General features: G+C 39.8%; 1 protein-coding gene across 11 annotated transcripts in view; it reads left to right on the forward strand.

The window, feature by feature from the left end:
* Nucleotides 1-24,988, forward strand: part of UPF1 (UPF1 RNA helicase and ATPase) — a 34,913-nt gene that overhangs the window by 6,052 nt on the left and 3,873 nt on the right. For 3 of the 11 annotated variants that reach the window (XM_087876671.1, XM_087876609.1, XM_034422613.3), the window contains exons 2-22: nt 1,038-1,180; nt 2,529-2,618; nt 5,030-5,197; nt 5,343-5,523; nt 6,079-6,240; nt 8,150-8,234; nt 8,364-8,462; nt 8,857-8,965; nt 9,062-9,221; nt 9,325-9,443; nt 10,124-10,288; nt 10,652-10,766; nt 11,060-11,203; nt 12,424-12,637; nt 13,047-13,164; nt 13,982-14,138; nt 14,659-14,801; nt 16,056-16,230; nt 21,387-21,468; nt 22,243-22,404; nt 23,839-24,056. In XM_087876671.1, coding sequence (XP_087732797.1) covers nt 1,038-1,180; nt 2,529-2,618; nt 5,030-5,197; nt 5,343-5,523; nt 6,079-6,240; nt 8,150-8,234; nt 8,364-8,462; nt 8,857-8,965; nt 9,062-9,221; nt 9,325-9,443; nt 10,124-10,288; nt 10,652-10,766; nt 11,060-11,203; nt 12,424-12,637; nt 13,047-13,164; nt 13,982-14,138; nt 14,659-14,801; nt 16,056-16,230; nt 21,387-21,468; nt 22,243-22,404; nt 23,839-24,056 — 3,009 coding nt within the window. Of the gene's footprint in view, nt 1-1,037; nt 1,181-2,528; nt 2,619-5,029; nt 5,198-5,342; nt 5,524-6,078; nt 6,241-8,149; nt 8,235-8,363; nt 8,463-8,847; nt 8,966-9,061; nt 9,222-9,324; nt 9,444-10,123; nt 10,289-10,651; nt 10,767-11,059; nt 11,204-12,423; nt 12,638-13,046; nt 13,165-13,981; nt 14,139-14,658; nt 14,802-16,055; nt 16,231-21,386; nt 21,469-22,242; nt 22,420-23,838; nt 24,057-24,988 lie in introns of all 11 variants that reach the window. The other 8 variants (XM_087876356.1, XM_034422609.3, XM_034422608.3 and 5 more) reach the window with 3 other exon arrangements.

Here is a 24,988-nt window from a genome sequence, read left to right on the forward strand (position 1 = left end):
ATAGTATTCTCTAAGGCTGTAATCCTTTAAAAGATCTGACCCAATCTCTTATTGAAGATATAACATTTTTTTAAAAAAAAATATAACGAGATTCCCCCTTTTGTCATTTTTGTCAAATAAATAGCTAGTATTTATTTGACTTCCAAGATGACCCACTCATTGAATCAGAATGATTTACCTTATAAGAGATGAAAGCAGAAGTCAAATCTCTCATTGAAGAATAGATGAAATATTGGTAGCAGCCATTTACCTTGAGAGCTACTGAAGGAAATCATTATTATGCATAGGTAAGATTAGGATTCCTAAATTGAGGCCTTTCCCAAGGGCTAACCTTCACACACTGGGGTGAGAGGGGGATTAAAGAATTTGAGAAGAATAAATGAATATTGTTAGCACTTTAGCCATTGCTTCAGTTCTGTTAACTCTGACTTACCAGACAAAATTTTTTATACCAGACAAATGTTTAAACAATTGCAGATGTTGCCATGCTTGTTTAGCAGGCAAAAATGTTCCAGTCTATAAAATCTATGGGTGGATTTCAAAATTTTCAGTGATGCTATATCATTGCTTAGGAAACTTGTGAATTGGGGCTTTCTAGATAGCCTTGTGACTGGGGTAGATCAAAGCAATAGAATTAAGGAAGAACCTGGTGAAATCTCTGTGATTTTAGAGGCGGATGGATGCTTGAAGAGATTGTTTTTCTTTTAGTGGCATAGCTCTTAAAGTATATTGTGTATACTTTAAGAAAACGTATGATTTGAAACTGCTGATAGAAGAGGAAATACAACAAAAGGGCAGTAATCAGAACCAAATGTTGCTACTGTACAGAAAACTTTTTTACTTCTGTTTAAAAAATAGCATCATTTCTTAAAAGGCCATCACAATATTTTTTTAACATAATTCAAGATTCTGTACACGTGCTTGTAAATTGGCATTGATGTATGATGTATCCTTTTTGAAAAAAAGCCTGTATGACTTGCTTTTTAAAAAAATAAATTACAGTTGCATATGTGACTTTTGTTTTCTTTTAACTCCAGGTAAATGGACCAGATGGCATCCTCCAGAATGGGGCAGTGGATGATAATGTGCCTAAAACCAGCCAACTTCTTGCGGAGCTGAATTTTGAAGAAGATGAAGAAGACACTTACTATACTAAGGACCTTCCTGTACATGCCTGCAGGTGAGATAGTAGAGCCTGGTGTTACAAGAACAGAGCATCAATTTAACACACTGGGGAAGCTTTCTCCCTGTGGCTAGTGAGTGATTTATTTTTTCATTTCCTGTGCCATTTTGCCATCATAACGTAGAACCAGTATCTAGTGACTCTCTCCTTAGGCTTCTGAGATATATTTATGCCTTCATGTAGAACCTGGGCAAGTATGCTGGGATTGAGAAAATAATGGAAGGCTGAGTCAACCTTGAGCCTGGTGAGATTTGAACTGCAGCTAGCAGTCAGCTGAAGTAGCATGCTAGCAATTAAAGCTATTAAAATTAAAGATCTTATATGATGGGGTATTGCTATTGCCTTTTCTTGCACCTAAATGCTCTTATTCCATGTTTTATGTAGTTTTATATCTGACCCTTGTAAGGTGCCTTAGTGCATCAGATCATTTTCTAAAACATTGCTTCTGGCTCTAAGAATATTGCATTTATGCTTTACTGCCTCCAGAAGTTGTGGGTGCTCTAACACTGGAGTTTTTAAAGAAGAGATTGGACAACCATTTGTCTGAAATGGTATAGAGTTTTCTGCCTGAGCAGAAGGTTGGACTAGAAGACCTTCAAGGTCCCTTCCCACTCTGTTATTCTGTTTTTCTGAAGCTTGGAAGATTAAATTGGTTTGGTTATGCCATACTCTGCAGTGTTTAGCTGAATAAGTGGTATTCTCTAACAATGCATTTTGAATGTCTGAACATACTTTTCAAGGTGCAGTCCTTATGCTGATTGTATTACTATTATTCTTCTCATCCTTCCTATTACCTATCTCCACCTACTTATGATTATAACCCTGTTGCTTGTATCTTTAGGATTTATATTTTATTTAGTTTCCTAGTATTTAGTGTCCTATGACTATCACTAAGTGTTGTATCTTATGATTCTTGATGAATTTTTATATACACTGAGAGCTTATGTACCGAAGACAAATTCCTTGTGTGTCCAATCACACTTGGCCAATAAAAAAATTCTGTTCCATTCCATTCCATTCCATTCCATTCCATTCCATTCCATTCCATTCCATTCCATTCCATTCCATTCCATTCCATTCCATTCTATTCTATTCTATTCTATTCTATTCTATTCTATTCTATTCTATTCTATTCAACATTGATCACAAGGGGCTATATTGCCACAGAGGGCATGTTGTGATAGTATAAAATCCAGAAGGTTAGTAATGTTTCTGCCAGCTTTCAGAAGCAGTAACATAGTAGTCTTTGTAATTCCTTAATCAGTTTGTATGGGTGGGTGTCATTGATTTCCTCTCCTTGAAATAGAATTGATTTACAGCTATGTTCCCTCTATGTTTTCCTTAGCTATTGTGGCATCCATGACCCAGCTTGCGTGGTCTATTGTAACACCAGCAAGAAGTGGTTCTGCAATGGACGTGGGAATACCTCTGGCAGGTAAATATGCACATTCACAAAGTGAATGTAATTCACTTCTGTTAAATGTATGAACATAGAAATTTTCACGTGCTAATTCAAATAATTGGTCCACTTTCGCTGTTAGCAACTATCCAAAATCTTGAGGGAGAACTTGCGCCAATTGAGCTTAGGTCCCTATTGAATATAAGTACTTGTACTCTATTGTTGAATTATGGGACTTCTCAGTTTCTGCAAAAATTCAGTCTCGCTTGAAAATGCTTCTACAATGTGGCTTAACCTTACTAACATTTTAGTAGGGCACACTTGTTAGAGCTAAGTCCCCATAAGGTGTTTTCTATTATGTACACAAAAGTCTTTTAGTATTTCATAAAATACAATCCCTGAATGTATCATGAATCCAATATAGGGAAATAACAGCATTAAGAATCAGTAATGAATACTACACTGCTCAAAAAAATAAAGGGAACACAAGCAGAAGACATCCGAGATCTGAATGAATGAAATAACCTTATTAAATACTTTGTTCGTTACATACAGTAGTTTTGTGTTCCCTTTAGTTGTTTGAGCAGTGTATAAATTACTGTATGTAAAGAACAAAGTATTTAATAAGGCTATTTCATTCATTCAGATCTCGGATGTCTTCTGCTTGTGTTCCCTTTATTTTTTTGTGCAGTATATTTGACTTAAGTACAGGTAGTCCTTGACCTATGACCATTTAGCAACTGAAGTTAACAGTGGCATTGAAAAAAATGATGTGACTGCTCATTGCCCTTATAACTATTGCGGTGTCCCCATGGTCACTTAATCAAAATTTGAACACTTGGCAACTGGCATATATTTATGACAGTTGCAGCATGTCGGGTCAGGTTGCCATTTGTGACCTTTCCAGCTGGCTTCTGACAAGCAAATCTATGGGGGAAGCTGGATTGACTTAATAACTGTGATTCACTTAATGACCATAGCAAAATGGTGGTAAAATTGGGCATGACTCACTTAATTGCCTCATTTATTAATGGAAATTGCAGACCCAATTGTGATCAAGGCTACCTGTGTTATGAAACAAGTTAAAATTAGCAACTTAGCAGGCAATATGTATCATGTAGTAGTCAAGAAACAACGCAAAGCAAATAGGTTTTTGCTGCTGTTGAAAGTTTGCAGAGATGGGGGACATACCAATTTGTACTAGAGCATGGGAATTGTATTGAAAAGCCCCTTTCTTCAATACTATCAAATTGCTGGCACTAGCACTCTTCACTAGTAGGACCTGAAGGTTCTTAAGAGCAAGACTCTTGATACAGATGTAGATGGCCTGAGTAAGCTGGGTCCAGGCAGTTATGGTTCTAAAGATCAAAAACTGCACTTTGAATTGGGTCTGAAGATACATCAACAACCAATGCAATTGATACTGTATTAGTGTCACACGGTTTAGCTGCTAGTTTTCCATGAACAGCTGAGCTAATTGCATTATGCACTATGGTAGCTCATACTTCCAAAGGCATTTGCAAGTAAATTCTGTTAAATAATCTAACTTGACTGGTGCTAGTGCATAAGCACTTGAGGAAAAAAAATATCTCTGGAGGGTTTCACCTGCCACATTTTATTTGTTTATATTCCCTCATTATTTTTATAAATAACTCAAGGTGTTGAACATCCACTATACTCCTTCCTCCTCCTATTTTCCCACAGTAGAAACCTTGTGAAGTGGGTTGGTCTGAGAGAGAGTTACTGGCCCAAAGTCACTCAGCTGGCTTTCATGGGTAAGACAGGATTAGAACACGGAGTATCAGCTGGCTGATATAACTTGCTAATCATGATTGATCTTCCCAGGAAGTTCAGTAAGACCTTCACATTGTTCCTTGTGTTACCCAGAATGCGTGGTTTACCTAACTCCACTATTTATTTGCTGCCTTGAGTTAATTTGTAAAAATAACAAAGATGGGATATAAAATAAATATCCTCTTTACTTGAATTCTAGTGAAAAGAAGGACTAGGGGTGCCATGATAGCAATCTTCCAATATTTGAGAGGCTGCCACAAAGAAGAGGGGGGGTCAACCTATTTCCCAAAGTACCAGAAGACAAGACAGGAAACAATGGATACTAATCAAGGAGACAAGCAACCTAGAACTAAGGAGAAATTTCCTAACAGCACAATTAAATCAGTGGAACGGCTTGCCTTCAAAAGTTGAGGGTGCTCCATCACTGAAGGCTTTTAAGAAGAGACTGGGCAGCCGTTTGTCTGAAATGGCATAGAGTCTCCTGCTTGAGCAGGAGGTAGGTCTAGAAGACCTCCAAGGTCCCTTCCAATTCTTTTATTTTGAATTGCACTTCATTTTGTTTTTCCAATATAAATAAGGAATTTTCTGTTTACATTTCAAAAAAAACTTTTGTTGTGCAATCATTGTTTTGTAATGTTTCTGTCTTTTGTCAGTCACATTGTGAACCATCTTGTGAGAGCCAAGTGCAAAGAAGTGACTCTTCATAAGGACGGTCCTCTGGGCGAGACCGTCTTGGAATGCTACAATTGTGGCTGTCGTAATGTGTTTCTTCTTGGCTTCATCCCGGCCAAAGCTGACTCTGTGGTCGTTTTGTTATGCAGGTAAGAGAATGTTTGCTTTTTAGAAATAAATTATTTGAAACGATGATCACAAGAAACTACTAAGTATATATTTTAATGTAGTTTTTAATTGAGTCATACTTTTTGTGCTTGTCTAATATATTTCTCTCATATCCTGATTGTGCAGGCAGCCTTGTGCCAGCCAGAGCAGCTTAAAGGACATCAATTGGGACAGCTCACAGTGGCAGCCTTTGATTCAGGATCGCTGCTTCCTTTCCTGGCTAGTCAAAATTCCTTCAGAACAGGAACAACTGAGGGCCCGGCAGATCACAGCTCAGCAAATTAACAAACTCGAAGAACTGTGGAAGGTGTGTTTGAGTGTTTCAGGCTGTCCATGGAGAGAAAACAGGAGCTAGAAGATGTCATCTAAGACATAAGCAGATATATTTGGGACAGACAGACAGATAATACTGGGTTCAAAATTCAAGCTTCCTGAGTATCCTTGGTTTCTTTCTAAATCAAGTTTTTGGACTATGAAGATGCTCTTAAAGTTTTGAATACTAAAACGGGCAAGGTGGTTGAATAAAAGACCAGTTGTTGGGGGTTTGAAGCTTTTTCTAGATTCATGCCTTCATCCTAATGAGCAAAAGATGAATTCTGCAAATTGAGCGGAATTTGCACAATCTGTACAACAGTATTCTTTCCTATAGTATATAATTAGTATTTCTGGGTGATTTTGATCAAAGGCGGATACGGCCTGTTATTATCTGCAATATCCTTACATTTAGTAATTTAAATGGGCATGCTTTGTGACTTAAAGTATGTGATAAGATATTCCTAGTGTTTAGTTCCCTCATCTTGGAAGGATTCCCATAAACCAGCTGGAGAAGTTAGGTTTAGCATCCTGTTGTCTGTGATTGCAGGAGAACCCATCTGCCACTTTGGAGGACTTGGAAAAGCCTGGGGTTGATGAAGAGCCACAGCACGTCCTCCTTAGATATGAAGATGCTTATCAATACCAGAACATCTTTGGTCCTCTTGTCAAGCTTGAAGCAGACTATGACAAGAAATTGAAGGAATCTCAGGTAAAATGGATAAAAGGAAGCAGCCCCTTGAAATAGTTTGGATTGGTGACACTGAACAGTATGGGCGGGTGGCGGGGGGGGGTTGTGAGAGTAAGCTTCTGAAAGACTGTATAATAAGTTTGGAAGGCATTTGAAATATAGTTGATATAAATATTTTGAAGTATTTGAACCGTATCCATAGTTCCATTAGTCATTGGAGTTGGTGTTGGGTACTTACTACTATGTTTCTCTGATATAATTTTTAAGCAGAAGACTTGTTCAGTTGCAAAGTTATGTCCGACTCTTCATGACCCATGGATCATAGAATGCCAGTCTCCCCTGTCCTCTCTTCCAGAGTTGGCCCAAATTCATATTCATTGCATCGATGATAATATCTAACCATTTCCTCCTCTGTCATCCCCTTCTCCTTTTGCCTTCCATCTTTCCCAACATCAGGGTCTTCTCCAATGAATCCTCTCTTCTCATTTAGTGGCCAGAGCATCTGAGCTTCAGCTTCAGTATCTTTTTCATTTTTTCATTTTATTAAATTTGTATACCGCCCTACTCCCGAAGGACTCAGGGCGGTGAACAGGCACAAAATAAAACACATAAATACGAAAGTTAAAACATGATTAAAACCTAATTAAATAATTTTTGCCCGAGACAATTTAAAACTCCCAATAATTTAAAACAAATTAAAATTTGAGTTTAAAAATTTAAAAGAAGGGGAAAAATTAGGCCAGGCCGGCCTGCTGGAATAGGAGTGTCTTCAAAGCACGGCGGAAAGTGCGCAGATCCGGGATCCTCCGGTATCTCCGGGGGGAGCTCGTTCCAGATAGTAGGTGCCCCCACAGAGAAGGCCCTCCCCCTAGGGGCCGCCAGTCGACATTGTTTGGCTGACGGCACCTGGAGGAGCCCCTCTCTATGAGAGCGTACCGGCCGGTGGGAGGCTGTTTGTGGTAGTAGGCGGTCCCCTAAGTATCTGTCCTTCCAAAGGACGGTGAGGGTTGGTTTCCTTTTAGGATTGACTGATTTGATCTCCTTGCAGCCCAAGGGATTCTCAAGAGTCTTCTCCAGTACCACAGTTCAAAAGCATCAGTTCTTTGGTGCTCAGCCTTTCTTATGGTCCAACTCTCACAGCCATACATTACTTCTGAGAAAACCATAGCTTTGACTGTAAGACAAGTAGGTTAAGCTTGTATCTTGATAGATGGAAATGTCAACTTCTGTAATGCAACCTTATCTGTTTGCACTGGGCATTGTAAATGGTTACATGTTCATTTCAGCATCATGAATACATGGGCCTCTATTGGTAGCTTCAGTGTTATATTTTCTACAGATTTTTTTTGTTATAGTTGAGCTGCTTTTGATAAGTGCTTTGTTGGGAGAGTTGTTCTGTATTCCTTGAAGAAGAAATTTTTCTGAATTATTTAATCTGTATTCTGTTCTGTTTTAAAGTCTCTTGAGTACAGACAGAGTGATCTGCTATATGCATGTATTGTTCTTCAGTAGAAAGCAACAGGCATTGCAGTAAATATAATCTGCCAAAAAAGGTGGGCTATTAATAGATTAGAGGTGGGCAGTCTGATAGTTCTAAAGCTGCATGTGGATTCTGTGCATTTGCAAATAATCAAGTGAGAAGACAACTAGACGGTGAATAGGAAAAGAACAGTTGTCTATGAATGAGAAGCAGCGCTACTGAATTAATCAGATTAATCAGTCGCCTTAATATTGTTGTTATTGATGCATTTGAAATCTTCCAGCAAGCATTGAATCAAGCATGTTTCTAAAAAAAAGTCAGCAAAGAAGATCACAAATCTGTTTACATAAATGATCCATCCACTGGAACAAAATAGGAGATAAAAGGCCAGATCAGCTTTGATTCTAGTTAAAGAATCAAAAAACAAAGAATTATCTTTCTTTATTTTAGACTCAGGACAACATTACTGTGAGATGGGATCTTGGTTTGAACAAGAAAAGGATTGCCTACTTCACCCTGCCAAAGACTGATTCAGGTCAGACTGGAATTAGCAATATCAATAAGTTTAAAAAAGTGGATTGGGTTAATAAAAATCAGTGGGCAGGTGATATCATATACAGTGCTATCTTCAAAAAATATTCAAAGTTATTTACTGTCTCCTCAGATATGCGTTTGATGCAAGGGGATGAGATCTGCCTGAGATACAAAGGGGACTTGGCCCCACTGTGGAAAGGAATTGGCCATGTGATTAAAGTTCCTGATAGTATCCTTTTTAATTTCACAAGATGGAGGAAGATGCAGAATGAGAATGTACTAGCTGGCAAATGGATTTATTGCCAGATTTTTGTAGTAGAATTATGAATGACAAGTATCTTTTTTCCTGCACTGTGGTGGTCATACAGAAAATTAAAAGATGCTTAACTTTTTGGTTTTGCCTCCGTTAACATTCAACTTACCTATAATTCTCTGCTTGGTTATCTTTCCAGGCCATTAATAGTGGTAGTAGATTCTAGTATACTATGAGCCTTCATGTATATAAGCAAATTAAATAAATAAAATACGATTCTGTAAAGTTATGCATCAGTCTATGTGCAGCAATGAGAAGGCACACAGTGCCTTATATTTTTCTGAAATTACTGCTTAACAAGCTTTTGTAGATTACGGTGATGAAATTGCAATTGAGTTGAGAAGTAGTGTCGGTGCCCCGGTGGAAGTGATTCACAATTTCCAAGTGGATTTTGTATGGAAATCGACATCCTTTGATAGGTTGGTGCAGTTTTATTTAGGGGACAGCTCTTGATTTTGCTTTTGGGGGGAAGGTGAGACAGTGCCAAAGTGCACACTTGTGCCTCTCTTTTTCAGAATGCAGAGTGCCCTAAAAACATTTGCTGTGGATGAAACATCAGTTTCTGGCTACATCTATCACAAACTTCTGGGTCATGAGGTGGAAGATGTTATAATTAAATGTCAGTTGCCAAAGCGCTTCACAGCACAAGGACTTCCGGATCTCAACCATTCTCAGGTTTGTCCTGTTCCACAGCAAACCCAGGAATTGGAATTAAGAGTTTCAGGTGTTGGGTTTATAACCTGTTTGACTTCACAGTCTTCCTTACTTTTATTGTCAGGTGTATGCAGTGAAGACTGTTCTGCAGCGCCCCTTGAGTCTTATCCAGGGGCCCCCTGGCACAGGCAAGACTGTGACATCAGCCACAATTGTGTATCACCTGGCAAGACAAGGAAATGGGTAAGAGAGAAAGGACACACTAGCTCACAACCAGAGGGCAGAATAGATTTACTGTAATCTATGATTAAAGGACTGTGCTTTGGAATGTGGATGTGACACTTGTAAAAGGATATGGGACTTTGACCATGCAGCTGCCATCTCTGACACCCTATCAAAACTTTCAAAAAGTCTAAATGCTGCTGTTCAGATGCTAGCAACTGTTAAGAGGTCAGAGATGGGCTAAGATTGTAGTTCCTTTTTTCACTCAACCATAAATCTGTTAATCTTCATTGTGGACGATTGTGCTGTCCTTAATAAGGGCCACTCTTGTGTAGTGGTTAAGGGGCTGGCCTGCAAATCAGGGAATTGTGAGTTCTGGTCCCATTTTAGGCATGAATGTTGACTGGGTGACTTTGGGCCAGTTTCTCTCGTCAGCCCACCTCACAGGGGAATGGTTGTGAGGAAAATAGGAGGAGGAGGAAGTATTATGTATTATTGCTGCCTTGAATTATTTATAAAGTAATAAAGGCAGGATAATCTAATATTGGCAGATCTGTTTTTGTAATCTCTGTTAGCCTTTTGTTTGTATTATAATTATAGTTTTGCAAGCGCTATCCCAAATGTAATAAATAGAGGTTTTGGTTGGGTGGAATTGTTTGCTCTGTTTTTCACCTAATCAGAGTTTCACGCTGTTTTCAAAGGCCTGTGCTGGTTTGTGCCCCAAGTAACATTGCTGTGGATCAGCTGACTGAAAAAATACATCAGACGGGGCTGAAGGTGGTGCGCCTGTGTGCAAAGAGCCGTGAGGCCATTGATTCACCTGTCTCTTTCTTAGCATTACATAATCAGATCAGGAATATGGATAGGTAAGATGTTACTGGAAATGGTCTTGTCAGTATTTTTTATTCTTGCATTCATTCTGATGCTCATAGTTTCATATTTTCCACAGCTCTTAGGTTTAGCTCATTATGCTAAGAATTCTTTGCTCTAGGGTTGAGTTTATTAAAAAGAATGAAGTTCTTTGTGTCTTTAAATTAACTTTGAGACAGAAGTTTACATTTATTTTTTGTCTAATGCTGCCTTTTTTCCCTGTTGTGGCTAATGCCTCAGTGTTCATTCTTGTTGCCTTTGTGATACCTTAAAAGCAGGATGCAACTTAATGAAACAAGGATAGTTGTAACATTTCCTGTACTTACAGCATCCTAAGTAGTGGGTATTTTGTTTCTCAGCATGCCGGAGCTCCAGAAACTGCAGCAACTGAAAGATGAGACTGGGGAACTGTCATCCGCTGATGAGAAGCGCTACCGAGCACTTAAACGAACAGCTGAGCGGGAATTGCTAATGGTAATCATTTCCTTGTACTTAGCTGCTGTCCTGGTTCCTCACAGGACTTGATACTGTGTGCTCAAGATTGCTCTGATGCAGGTAGGTGAGCTGTTCCTTATTTATCTTCAGAGCAGTAAAAACAAAGAGTGATCATATCTCCAAACACTCTTCAGCAATGAAATCCTGGTGGGTACAGCACGCAATGCAAGGAAGCCGTATCATAGCTTAGTATAGAGAGCCAGGGGAGCACTTGGTAGTAGCAGTGCCATATGTTCAACAATCCTGAAACTTTGTGGTTTTATCCCCCTTAGAATGCAGATGTCATTTGTTGCACATGTGTCGGAGCCGGCGACCCAAGACTTGCTAAAATGCAGTTTCGTTCCATTTTGATCGATGAAAGCACACAGGCCACTGAACCAGAGTGCATGGTGCCTGTTGTTCTTGGGGCAAAACAGGTAAGCTGGGTCTGCTTTAAAAAACTACATTTAAAAATTTTTAAATCTTAAATTATTCAGTTTTTAAAGTTTTATTACATTGAATAAATTGTATGTCGCCCAGAGCCTATCTATGAGGGAGATAGGCAGTTAAGAACTTTGATATAGGAATAAGTAAATAAACATTTGGAAATTCCATTTTTTATTTAAGTATTTTTTTTTCTTTTTGAGTTTTGTTTGTACTGAGCAGGTTGGTTATGTGTGTGGTTTTTTTAAAAAATGGGCCTGCATGAACCTTCAGGAAGAGAATTCAGATTGTTTGAAATTTTAGATACGGAGTCACACTGCACAATTGCCCACCTGCAAATACTAAATTGTTGTGTTTTAAAATTTCTGTCTAAATTTATATTTGGTGTGCTGCTTGAGAAGGTTTGAAAGGGGAATCCAGAATGAGGTAATTGATGAAGTCTGGAAAAAAATATGAAGCTGGATGGAGAGGGGAGAAAAAACCCCAAAGGCTATGGTAGAACTCAGATGGTTGTGGAGAAGAAGAATAAGTAGCTTTATTTTTTAAATTATTTATTAAATTTATATGCTCCCCATCTGCAATAAGGTGACTCTGGATCTCTATGTCAAGAGATTAAACAGGCATAAGTGAATGCCACCCATTCAATGGCTGAGACAGAATTACAAATAATCCTCGATTTACAACCATTCATTTAGTTGACTGTTCAGAATTACAACAGCATGGGGAAAAGGTGACATTTCTGGACCTCACACAAGTGTTGCAGTCACCCCCACTATCATATGATCAAAATTTGGCAATCGACAGTTCCACTGTCCCATTGTCATGTGACCCCATTTGCAACCTTCCCAGTTGCCTTCCAACAAGCAAAGTCGATGGGGGGAAGCCAGATTTTTGCTGAAACACCTGAATGATTCACTTAACACCTTCAGTGATTTGCTTAATACTGTAACAGAAAAGTCATAAAATCGTCTGTGACTCACTTAACAGCGGAAATTCTGGTCTCAGTTGTGGACGTAAGTCAAGGACCACCTGTAAATCAAAAGCGGATGAAAAGAAACTCTCCTCCCTTTCCTAGTTACCACTTGGAAACATGGACCATTCAAAGCTGCTTTCAGTCCTTGCCTTTCGATGGACACCTGATATTCAGTAGCTAGGACTTTCTGCAGATGGCAGGTGTGTGCGTGCATTGACCGGATCTCGTGTTTTTTCTTAGTTGATCCTGGTGGGCGATCATTGCCAGCTCGGCCCTGTCGTAATGTGCAAGAAGGCAGCTAAAGCAGGTCTGTCGCAGTCCCTCTTTGAGCGACTGGTGGTGTTGGGCATTCGGCCCATTCGCCTGCAAGTCCAGTACCGCATGCACCCAGCCCTGAGTGCTTTTCCTTCCAACATCTTTTATGAAGGGTCACTCCAGAATGGTGTCACTGCAGGTAAATGGTTTTTTTTTTTTTATGTGTGTGCAGAGGGGATTTAGATTCCAGGGAATTTAGGTGTATCGGAGGGGCAGGCTTTAGTATCCAAGAAGCATCTCTGTCAATTGTATTTACCTGCGTTTCTGAACCGTGGGAACTTTTAAAAGGGATGGACTTCAGTTCCCAGCATTCCCCAGACAGCTATGCTGGCTGGGGAATGCTGGGAGTTGAAGTTCATCCCTCTTAAAGTTCCCACGGTTGAGCAACGCTGGTATAGACCTTGGGATACAGTTGATTATTGGGAGGGGGGAGGGGGTTGATGCTGCCGAGGTGCTTCTTTGAGATTGAAAAATCTCCATTTTAATCAAATGAAATAGGATTCACTGAAGACCTTTATACTGACGAATGAGTCCCATCTTTCCTGCAGCAGACCGTGTGAAGAAGGGGTTTGACTTCCAATGGCCTCAGCCAGACAAGCCCATGTTTTTCTACGTGACCCAAGGACAAGAAGAAATTGCAAGTTCTGGCACTTCTTATTTGAACAGGTAAAAAAGAAAGATCAATGGCAACCAATACGTTAGAAAGAAGGGAGAGGTTCGGTTGATTTCTTGGTAGGCCAAGCGAGGCATCTCTTTTTAAAGTTAATAGAGTTGCTCTATTCAGAAATAGGAGAATGTGATTTAGTCAGTAGAGAAAGATTAACATTATTAACTCTGAGAGCCAGTTTGGTCTCATGGTTAAGGTGCTAGATTAGGTTAAGGTGCTGGACTAGAGGCCTGGAGATTTTCCATGAAAGCTGGCTGGATAACCTTGGGCAGGAGAGCGTGTGTTTTAATAGCAATAGCACTTAGACTTATAAACCATTTTACAGTGCTTTACAGCCCTCTCTAAGCGGTTTACAGAGTCAGCCTATTGCCCCCAACAATCTGGGTCCTCATTTTACCGACATCGGAAAGATGGAAGGCTGAGTCAACCTTGAGCCTGGTGAGATTTGAACTGGCAAATTGCAAGCAGCTGGCAATCAGCAGCAATAGCCTGCAGCACTGCACTCTAACCACTGTGCCACCGAGGCTCATCCTATTTTAGGCATGAAAGCCAATGACTTTGGACCTATTCCTCTCTCTTATCCCATCTTACCTCTCAGGGTTGTTCTGGGGAAAATAGAAGGAAATTATGTTAGCTATGTCCACTGTAAGGCTTTATTACAAAGTAATAAAAGTGAGGGGAAATATAATAAATAAAATCTTGTCCCTTCCTCATTTTAATATTTAGGAAAATGCTTTGCATATTTGAATAAACATACAAACTTTATATATAAGAAATTGAGTTCACTTTTCTTTCCTCTCTTCCCTTATCTTACAGAACAGAGGCAGCCAATGTGGAGAAAATAACCACGAAGCTACTGAAGGCTGGTGCAAAGCCAGATCAGATTGGTATCATCACACCCTATGAGGGCCAGCGTTCATATTTGGTGCAGTACATGCAGTTTAGTGGGTCTTTGCATACCAAGCTTTATCAGGTAGTCAGTTATGCTTTTCTTTCTTGATTCTTTGTATTCCCAGGTTTGCAGAAACCCAGTTGGTCTTTGCATTTGTTTCAAAGCGTATGTACTATATTTACAAATATTTTACTTGAAGTGGCGTAGTTAGGAACTTCAAAAAAAGAAACATACGTAGTTTAACTTCCACCTAGAGAAGACACCTATTGAAGTCTGTAATTCTTATTTGCTTTGGAGAGAGGGTTGTGACAATGGCTTGTATTTCATCCAGTGAGTATTCCCCTCCATTTCCATTTATTGAAATAAAAAATTTTGTAATGTGCGAGTGCACTCACTTCCCCCACACGCAAAGATGAAACAAGATTATTTCTGAGATTCTACTGTTTTGAAATACTGAATCTCAGAGTTAGAATCCTGAAGAGATGTTCCATATTCATGCAATATATGATACCAGTATTATATAGCGTTACTGAAATGTGGGAAAATGAGAAATTTGCTTTGAGAAGTCTTTCTCTCTTCTGTCCCCCCCCCCTTTTTACAGGAAGTTGAAATCGCTAGTGTTGATGCTTTCCAAGGGCGAGAGAAGGACTTCATTATCCTCTCCTGTGTTAGAGCCAACGAGCATCAAGGCATTGGCTTCCTGAATGACCCCCGGCGTCTCAATGTGGCTCTCACAAGAGCAAGGTTTGGACTTTCCAGAATCATCCAATTCCGAAATCATCTCTGCTTTCAGAAACCCTTAATTACCCATATTGGATGGAACCAGATTGGGGGAAAAAAAACCATTTTTCAATCTGAAAAGATATTTTTCAAGTTGAAAAAAAAGGTTCACTGGCTCAGGCAGCTATTAATTGTACTTGTACGGCTGTTAAAAAGCTCTGCCAATTTTTTTTAAACTTCAAATGTATTATTTCATTTCATATTCATTTTAAATACATTATTTAGCTAAGAAATCTTGAGAGTTATTTGCAAAATCAAAGATAAAAAGGCAATGATGTGTGTGACATTTCTTTGGTTTTCTCAAGTGTTTATGGGTAAATGTAGAAGACATGTTTGTGATTTTTACTTATAGATTTGTTTGCTGCCCATCTCATAATTCAAGGCAACTCTTGAGTGGCTTATAACAAGATAAAACACACAAACATTTGACAATTACAGATGTAAAAACTGGTTAAAATTACAAAAATTATGACGGCAGTTGAACCCCAAATTTATGTTGCTAAGCAAGTTAGTTGTTAAGTGAGTTTTGCTCCATTTTACGACCTTTCTTGCCACAGTTGTTAAGTAAAAACACTGTTGTTGTTGTCACATGGTTATTAAGTGAATTTGGCTTCCCCATTGGCTTTGCTTGTCAGAAGATTGCATACGGGGATTGCATGACCCTGCAACACTGCAGCCGTCATGAATATGAGCCAGTTGTCAAGCATTCAGATTTTGATCATGTGACTTTGGGGATGCTGCAAGTTTGTAAGTATGAAAAACAGTCATAAGTCACTTTTTTTAGTGCCATTGTAACTTTGAATGGTCATTAAAGGAATGGTTGCAAGTCAGGGACAAGTTGTAGTATTAAAGCTACAGTATTGAATAAATTAAATTGAATACCAAAGAAAATAGTATGATAGGCCTATACAAATAACAAAATCAATGTACATACTAAAACTAGGAGAAACAATACTACCATTAGATTAAAATCAGTTTAGGTGATATCTCTGGAAGGCCCAGGCAACGACGGTCCTGAAAGGACACTGACTAGGAAGGCATTTTCCATATATGATATTTCCGTATCTCAGTAGTTATAAGCTGCCTGATTTAAAGGAAATACAATGGGCAATATTCAAGAGTGGGTCATCCTTGCAATATTAATAACAAGTAACTTGAAGTGTGAATGAGTTGGTAAGCAAGTAACCCTTCATAGTCTCTTAACTGTTGTCTTTTTAGATATGGGGTCATTATTGTTGGGAATCCAAAGGCACTCTCCAAACAACCTCTTTGGAATCACCTTCTGAACTACTACAAAGAGCAAAAGGTCTTGGTGGAGGGACCATTGAACAATCTCCGTGAAAGTCTCATGCAGTTTAGCAAGCCTCGAAAACTGGTCAACACTATCAATCCAGTAAGTTCCATGCAGAGCAGTCTTCTTTTTGAGCTTACTGCAAAAAAAAAAAAAAAAAAAAAATCTCATTCAGCAACAGAAATTTGGGGCTCAATTGTGTTTGTAAGTCGAGGACTACCTGTTTTATTCTAGAGGCCCCTTACAATAAAGAAGAAACTGCTTTAAGAACTGACTGGAGAAAGCGATTAAGACAATACTATCTTTGTGTTTATTTTTCCTGTGTAGGGCATTTATTATAAGAAAGATAGGGTTGAAAATAATGATAACTAGAATCAAAGTAGGAATTCATACACAGCTGTTGTATGGATAATACCATTTCACTGAAAGTGAGGAACTCATATGAGTTCATGAAAGTAAAAACTGGAAGGTGAACATCTGGAATAATGTTAAATGTTAACACAAAAAAAATAATTTCAACCTATAGTTTTTCTGATTGTAAAAATGAGAGCAAACAAAAGTGACAAGTTTCTTTTTTTTAGGTTTAAGAATATAGGTAGTCCTCATTTATTGGCCACAATTGAGACTGACAATACTGTCACTAAGTGACTCATCATAAAATGAAAAGTCATGTCACCATGCCTGACATATGACAGCAGTTCTGGCTGTGGTCATTAGAGAATCACCTGTGATCATTAAGTACAATGTCACTGACCATCAATTGTGACTTCCTGTTGGCTTCACCTTTGACTTTGGTTGTTGGAGGCAAGCTGTGAAGGTTGCAAATGGCAATCATGTGACTGTGGGATGCTGCAGCTGTTGTAAATATGTTCTACTTGCCAAGCTACTGAATCCCAATCTTGTAACCGCAGAAAGTTGTGATGGCCACAATTTAGAGGACTGGTCATACGTCTTTTTTCAGTGCTGTTGTGATTTTGAACAGTCATTGAATGAGTGGTTGGAAAGTGAGGGCTACCTGTTTTTAGAAGTTGGATAGTATGCTGGAGAAATAGAGGCAATAAAGGGAAAGGTGGTAATAAAGTTAAATAAGATTATTAAGAGTGATAATATTTTACTGACAAAATAGAATAAGCAGTCCTCATTCCAATAATAGCATATAGTTGTGAAAAGTGGTGTGTGGAATTATTGTTTTTATTCTATATTAGGTTTTTATTTTTCATAAGCCGCCCGGAGCCACTGAGAGTGAGTGTGAAGCCATACAAATTTTCTAAATCAACAAATACAATAAAACCCTGGAAAAAAAAAACAAGAGAAGAAAGAGAGATTTCAAGAAGCCTGAAAGGATGCAATCACCAGAGTTTAGGCTCACCACGAGGGAATCTTTTACCTTTGCTAACAGTACCATGGACTGCAAGTCACTGAGCCCCAGATCAAATGTGAAAGATGATACCTAATTTGTGGTGCAGTCCTTAGGCCATGCAGTTAAAAAATAAAACTCGCGCATATTCCTTAGTATCAGGTGACAAGAGAGCAGTCAAACAAAAATTCAGCAAAAATCCCTCCAAAGCAACATGCAAATTTGTGTATTTTGAAATGCAACCTCTTGTTTCTATAAGATATAAGTAGTCCTTGACTTATGACCATAATTGAGTCCAGAATTTATATTGCTAAGTGAGAAGTTGGTTAAGTGAGTTTTGCCCCATTTTACGACTTTTCTTGCCACATTTGTTAAGTGAATCACTGCAGTTATTAAATTAGTAACATGATTGTTAAGTGAATCTGGCTTCCCCATTGATTTGCTTGTCAGAAGATCAGATAAAAGATTATTACCTGATCCCGGAACACTGCAACCGTCATAAATATGAACCTGTTGCCAAGCATCCGAATGTAAATCATGTTACTAGGAGCATGCTGCAATGGTCGCAAGTGTGAAAAATGGTCATGTCACTTTTTTCAGTGATGTCACTAAATGAACTGTTGTAAGTCAAGGACCACCTGTGACATGGGCATACAGAAGAGGGTACAGACAACCTAAAGCTCACCAATAATACTGCACTGATGGTATTTGCTTTTATATCACCTCACCAGCGCTAGAAATAAGCATAGGCATGTTTCATAATCTTCTGTGTGCCAAAAGCAGAATCCAGGCATGTGACATGGCAACCTCCAAAGCTTATCAAGTCTGCTGACTGTTATCCCTTTCTTTTAATCCATGTGAGACACGCAGTGCTGCAAAGAAAAACTGCTAGAAGATGGACGTTCAAGAACCTGGAAGAATGGGTTGCCACCTCCTCTTAGCTTCCCAGCCCCTGGAAGAGAACCAGGAAGGGAATATTTGCACATGAGTGACTAGCTAGGCAGCTGAAAAAGAGGGTTTCCCAGTGTTGGCAACTTTAAGACGCATGGACTTCAATTTCCAGAATTCCCCAGTCTTACAGTTGTCAAGTTTGGGAAACCCTGTAGTAGAAGTTGGGTTACATCACACAAATCAAAACTGATCAGCTTGAAGCACAGTGAATTTGATTGAGAAGATTTTAAACTCACTGGTGTGGCTTGAAGGTGAAAGTCTTGAAATAAGGAACTCAGATAAAACTTGCAAATGTTAGAAAGACTAACTATTTTAATGAGGCTTACCAAAATGCTCAGTGAAAAATAGGGATTGCTTATTAGAGAGTTAGTAGATTGAATTCTCCAAGTGGAATATGGTAGTTAAGAATGCAGTTTACTGAAGTAGAAAGACAGAATTGGAATGTATGTTAAAGTAACCAGTCTTGCTCAGAAATCCAAGTAAATAGGGATATAGGGAATATCTGGGCTACAACAAGAAGCAAATATATGCCAGTCTGCTATTAATATTGATTTACACACACCATACTAAGAAGATCGAGGTAGTGTTCTCCAATATTTTTTTTTTAAGTACAGATGTTTCAAACAAACATGAAAAGCAGTGAGGAGACATTAAGTGGGTAAACTAATCTGGACCTGATTCTAACTTAATTAGAAGACTTGGCTGAAATGAAAGTAATAGGAAGAGTGGGAAAAAAATAACCAATGTATTTTAAGGATTTTTAAAGCTGCCCATAATCAGTCGCAGAATTTCATGACAGATGAAGCAAGTGGGAAAAGACTCAGCTTGGTATGGAGACTCTTATTATAAAGGAATATAATTACACAATGACAATGATAATGATAATTCCAATGAGGGGGAAAAAGGGAGGACAACTGAAAGTGCAAATGTGGCTATGCAAAAAGCTTTGTGAAGATCTCTCAAGAAAAAAGGCTGCTCATGTACAAAGAATAATAGAAGGACAAGTTACCAGCAAGAGTGGTTGTTAAGTTACCTGGAAGAGTCATTTTACAAGAAATGGAATATATGTAGCTCAGGATTAAATTTTTGAGGGTTGAGGAGGTGTAATTTTCTCCTTAGTAGTTCCTTGATTAGGGTTCTATTTTCTTGTTAATCACTCAGCCCAGTACAGCATAACTAACACAAAGTATGAAAAGGAGATAACATGATAATATATCAAAAACATCTCGGAAATAACCAACAGACTGTTACAAACAGATGGCATCACCATAGCATGCAAACCAACAAAAGCCATTGAAAACATCTTCAGTAAATCAAAAGACACAGTAGCCCAGGAAAAAGATCATCTACAACAGCGGTCACTAACTGGTGGTCCGTGAGAAAATTTTGGTGGTCCGCAGAAAAATTGTTTGCATTTTTAATATTGCACTAAATCATGGTTACGGCCCCTGGGATGGATACCTGCAATGAACATTTGTGTTGCTGCAGAGAGTCTCCCCCTTCTGGGTCTTCTTGTGTGGGTCAGAGGAGGGCAGAAATTCCAACTTCGGGTCTGCTTTGGCCTCCTGGTGCGGGGCTTTGGGCGAATCCTGGAGGGAAGCACTGCTGGTGGTGAAGAGCTGGAGGGCCTTGATCCAGTGGGACTGCATCATGGCCTGGAACTGGCTGACCATCTCAGCCCGCTGAGCCTCAGGCGCATGTATCTGGCCTTGCACTCCTGCAGGTCTTCACTCTGCTTGGAAAGCCTATGCCCCTAGTCCTCAGTGAGGTGCTTCTGCTGAGCCGCCGCCTCGGTCAGATCCAATTTGAACTGAGCTGTTTTGCCAACTCTTTCTCGTGGTGGCTGCTTAGCTCCAACTGCTTCCTGTTGGGGCCCTAAGGAGCCTGGGTGAGGAGCAAGGAGTTGGGCACACCCACCCAGACGGTCATTAGGCAGATCATATTAGTGGTCCACAGAATTTAAAATTATGAATTTAGTGGTCCCTGAGGTCCAAAAGGTTGGTGACCCCTGATCTACAGTGTAAGGACTGTCACAACTGCTATGTAGGGCAGACAGGCAGAAGACCAGCAGAGCACTGTCAGAAGATAGGATGAAAATTCCACATGGACAGATTCAACCATAGTTTCAGCTGGGAAACTATAAGCATCCTAGACTAAGCTAAATGCAAAATGCTAGGGAATTCAGGAAGTTTGGCATTCGGACAAATCAATAGACACATAGAGATAAGTCACATTTACATATCATTCAAAAGAGACAATAAAAACACTAAGAATGGAACAAAAACACCAGAGTACATCCTGTCCATCAGCAAATACCCAGATAATTGGGGATTAACACCAGGAAAACAATCAAGCAAAAAATTCTACCTTAATGAAGGAACTACCAGGGAGAAAACCCCAACATTGGTAGGACAAGCGCATATAAACGGAGTAAACCCACACCGCCACTTACTAGCACTGATTATGTTATCTAGTTGGGCAATGAAACGTCTGCAAACAACCAAGCTCAGAGAGCACTAAGGACTCCACATATTCACACAGATAAATTTGGACTCAGTGGCTTGGAGAACGCCTTCAATTTCTGTTATATGATAAGTTAGTCACTCCACCCATATAATCAGTAAATTAAGTAAACATCTGTTTTAAACTGATTCAGATCATGAGTCATCTTGCATAAGGCGGCAGAAGCAGCAGCTTTGGGGGCATCTCCCATGTATCTTTTCTAGCAAAACTCGAGCCCTTCACAGAGCTGGCAGTAAAGCTGTATAGCAGTACATTGTAAACGTGTTCAACAGTCCTATAAGGAAAGTTTATTTGATAGACTTGTATGCCGCCCATCTCGCCTAGAGGCAAGAAGTTAGTCTTCTCTCTGTAACTATTCCAGATGTTTGTGACAACAAAAATAGTTTTTGTTTCCTCTTCATACATTTTAATTTGCATTCTGTTTTAGGGAGCCCGGTTTATGACAACTGCTATGTATGATGCCCGTGAAGCTATTATCCCTGGATCAGTTTATGATCGCAGCAGCCAAGGTAAGAGATCTTAGCGCTTTCTGTAATCCAGATAAGTGATACATTGGCTCCTAGGCACAAAATACCATATTTTTCAGAGTATAAGACTCCTAAAAGGGGGTGAAAATTTAGGTGCGTCTTACGCACCGAATGTAGCCCTGCCTACTCACTGGCCCCCACCTTTTGGCCTCTGCCTCGCAGCAGTTTACCTCCTTGCAAGCAAACAGCAAGAAAAAACAGCTCCTTTCAGCTTCAGCACAGCCTAATTAGCACAAGTTGATTGGATGGGCCTCCTGACTCTCAGCTGATTTGCTCTTAGCTGTTTTGCTCAGGGCTCTGCTGCTTGCTGCAAAGAAGTAAATTGCTGGGAGCAGATTTTTTTTTTCCCCTTGTGCTAATCAAGCTATGCTGAAAACGAAAATGAAACTTGCTCAGGCAGAGGGAGATTTCTTTTTCTTCTTTTCCTCACCAAAAAAGGTAGGTGCGTCTTACACTCCGAAAAATACGGCAGCTAAATTCCTAAACTAGTTACAGCCTGCCTTTTGCCTTCTGCGGTTGTTAATTGTTCTGATTTGTTAGTTTGTTCAGTGGGGTTGCTTGCCAAGAGCAACTCACCTTTGCCCAGTAGATTTGGTGGGATACATGCTATGGATTTTCCATGTGCCATTCCATGTGCCAAATAAAAAGTTATCCCATTTTGTACAAGGAGAGAAAAAAAAATCCGGGTACAAGAAATACATTACAGCAGCTATCTTATCTTAAAACTACTCACCATCTTTCTCCCCCCATTCTCAGGCCGGCCGTCCAACATGTATTTCCAAACCCATGATCAGATTGGGATGATCAGTGCTGGGCCCAGTCACGTCACTACCATGAACATTCCTATCCCATTCAACTTGGTGATGCCTCCCATGCCACCACCAGGGTACTTTGGACAGGCCAACGGACCAGCTGCAGGTGGGATGTTTGCAGGTGCAAATTATTTTGTTATGCACGGGGGGTGGGGGGGGTGGCAGAGGGAGAGAGAAAGGATTGTAATTTGCAACCTCTGGCAGATGTCATTAAATGACATGTCTCTAGATTGACATTTAGAAGATTTCATCTTCTTCAGTACACATGTATGTATTGATCAATTGACTGGCTTTTTTTTTTAACCACAATTTCTGAATTCTCAGCACTATCCAAATACAAAAAAAAGTACAAACAAAAATATAAGAAAAGACAACGACCATAAAGTGAGGTGTCCAGCCTTGTCAGCTTTAAGATTGGTGGACTTCAACTCCCAGAATTCCCCAGCCAGGCTAGGGAATTCTCGGAGTTGAAGGCCACCAGTCTTAAAGTTGCCAACATTGGGTACCCTGCTATAAATCATTGAAGGGCATCACAACTCCAATGCCCTCCATAAATAGTAGAGCAGTGTGATATATATGAAATAAAATATATTGTCAGTGAAAGAGGTTTACTCCCAAGATTGCATTGTGCTCCATCAGCAGGCCCTTGTAAATGAAGCCGACTATTAAATTTCTGTGCATCTGACTTGTTCTGATCTTGCTTACTTCAGAACCAGAAAGCAACTCCTCCTTTTACATATTTTTGTCAGAGAATAAAATTATCGCTGACAATTAGCCTTGAAATTGCTGTGTGTGTGAGGGAAGTTAACACTCAGCAACATATTCTGCTTAAGAGCTTTGTATATAACTTTTTAACTGGAAAGGCAGGTTTTTAGTTGGGAATTTCTAGCACGGGTGGGCAGTTAATTTTCCCAAACTGGGACTGTTGTGGAGGGCTAAGCTAATAGGCCTAGGAAGGTGCAAAGGCATGCACACACGCATATATGTATTTTTTTTAAAAAAGTTGCCTATTGCGGGATGGGCAGGGACAGTCAAAGAGCCAGATGTGCCCAGGTCTGTTGTAGCATATTTAAGATTTCCTTCACATTATATGTTTAGTACTTTCATGCACATAGAATGTGATCTATCCCAGATGTAGATACCACCTACCCAGTTGGAGTCCAGTCTTGCCAAACAAAGTTTTATGTCTGTGTACAAGTAGTCCTTTACTTACGGCAGTTCATTTAGTGAAAATTTGAAGTTACAACGGCAGTGAAAAAAGTGGCTTACGACCGTTTTTCACACTAATGACCATTGCAGCATCCCCATGGTCGCCTGATCAAAAGCCTGACGGTTGCAGTGTCCCGGAGTCATGGGATCACTTTTTGCAAACCTAACTTATCAACTGCAGTGATTCACTTTAACATCTGTGGCAAGAAAGGTTGCAAAATGGGGCAAAATATCACTTAGCAAATATCTCACTTAAAACAACAGAAATGTTGGGCTTAACTGTGGTCGTAAGTCGAGGACTACCTGTATTGAAATTTGGTTGTCCTTGCAGGACGTGGAAACCTGAAAGGCAAAACTGGCCGTGGTGGGCGACAAAAGAATCGTTTTGGGATTCCAGGACCCAGCCAGTCGAACCTCCCCAACAGCCAGGCCAGCCAAGATGTGGTCTCCCAGCCTTTCTCTCAGGGCCCCTTGACTCAGGGTTACATCTCCATGAGCCAACCCTCGCAGATGAGCCAGCCTGGCCTCTCCCAGCCAGAATTGTCACAGGTAACAACATTTGCTTCTCAGGTGCTACTTGGGGAAGTTATTCTGAGTTAAGTTCTACAGAGATGTTAAGTGGTGGCACAATCTTGATTTAAGATCCAAGAGAGGTTTCCTCTAAAGGCCAAACTTCTTTTGCTACCTGTTGTATGCAAAATGTGTTAAGACTATTTACCCCCATTAATGCTAGATGTTGCAACCTGACATCTGAAGAGTACAGGATTGGGAAGACTGCCTCAAATTGTCTTGTGTCTAGTGTTTAAGAATCTCCTCTGATCAATCTTTCATTTGAGAAATTTACTTACTATCCTGCACAAGTGGGCTAAGTATCATAAACCATTGTGATAAGTGGTGAAATCCAAATTTTTTTACTACCAGTTCTGTGGGCGTGGCTTGGTGGGCGTGGTGTGGTGTGGTGTGGTGTGGCATGGTGGGACTGGCAGGGGAAAGATACTGCAAAATCTCCATTCCCTTCCCTCTCCTGCGGGAAAGATATTGCAAAATCTCCATTCCCACCCCAATCTGGGACCAGCCAGAGGTGGCATTTGCTGGTTCTCCGAACTACTCAAAATTTCCACTACTGGTTCCCCGAACTACTCAAAATTTCTGCTACCGGTTCTCCAGAACCTGTCAGAACCTGCTGGATTTCACCCCTAATTGTGATGATGACAAAATAGGGGAACATCCTTCCAGATATCTGCTAAATTGGTTCTTAAACAGTTTTGAATCATCTATCAACGGTTTTAATCTTGAATTATTCTGCTGCTCTTCAGAAGTCCTGAGTTGCTTGTTTCCTCATTGTTTCTGTAAAACGGTCGCTTGTACCAGACTTAGGAAAAGAAAACTAAGTATATCTTAGTTTTATCAGTATCTCTCACCTCATGGCTCAGTAGATCTTTCTGGATGAAAAAAAAATATGGTCATTTAAAATTTTGTGT

Source organism: Pantherophis guttatus, chromosome 1, assembly GCF_059756535.1.
Source record: "Pantherophis guttatus breed Tessera chromosome 1, ASM5975653v1, whole genome shotgun sequence".
NCBI classification, from domain to species: Eukaryota; Metazoa; Chordata; class Lepidosauria; order Squamata; family Colubridae; genus Pantherophis; species Pantherophis guttatus.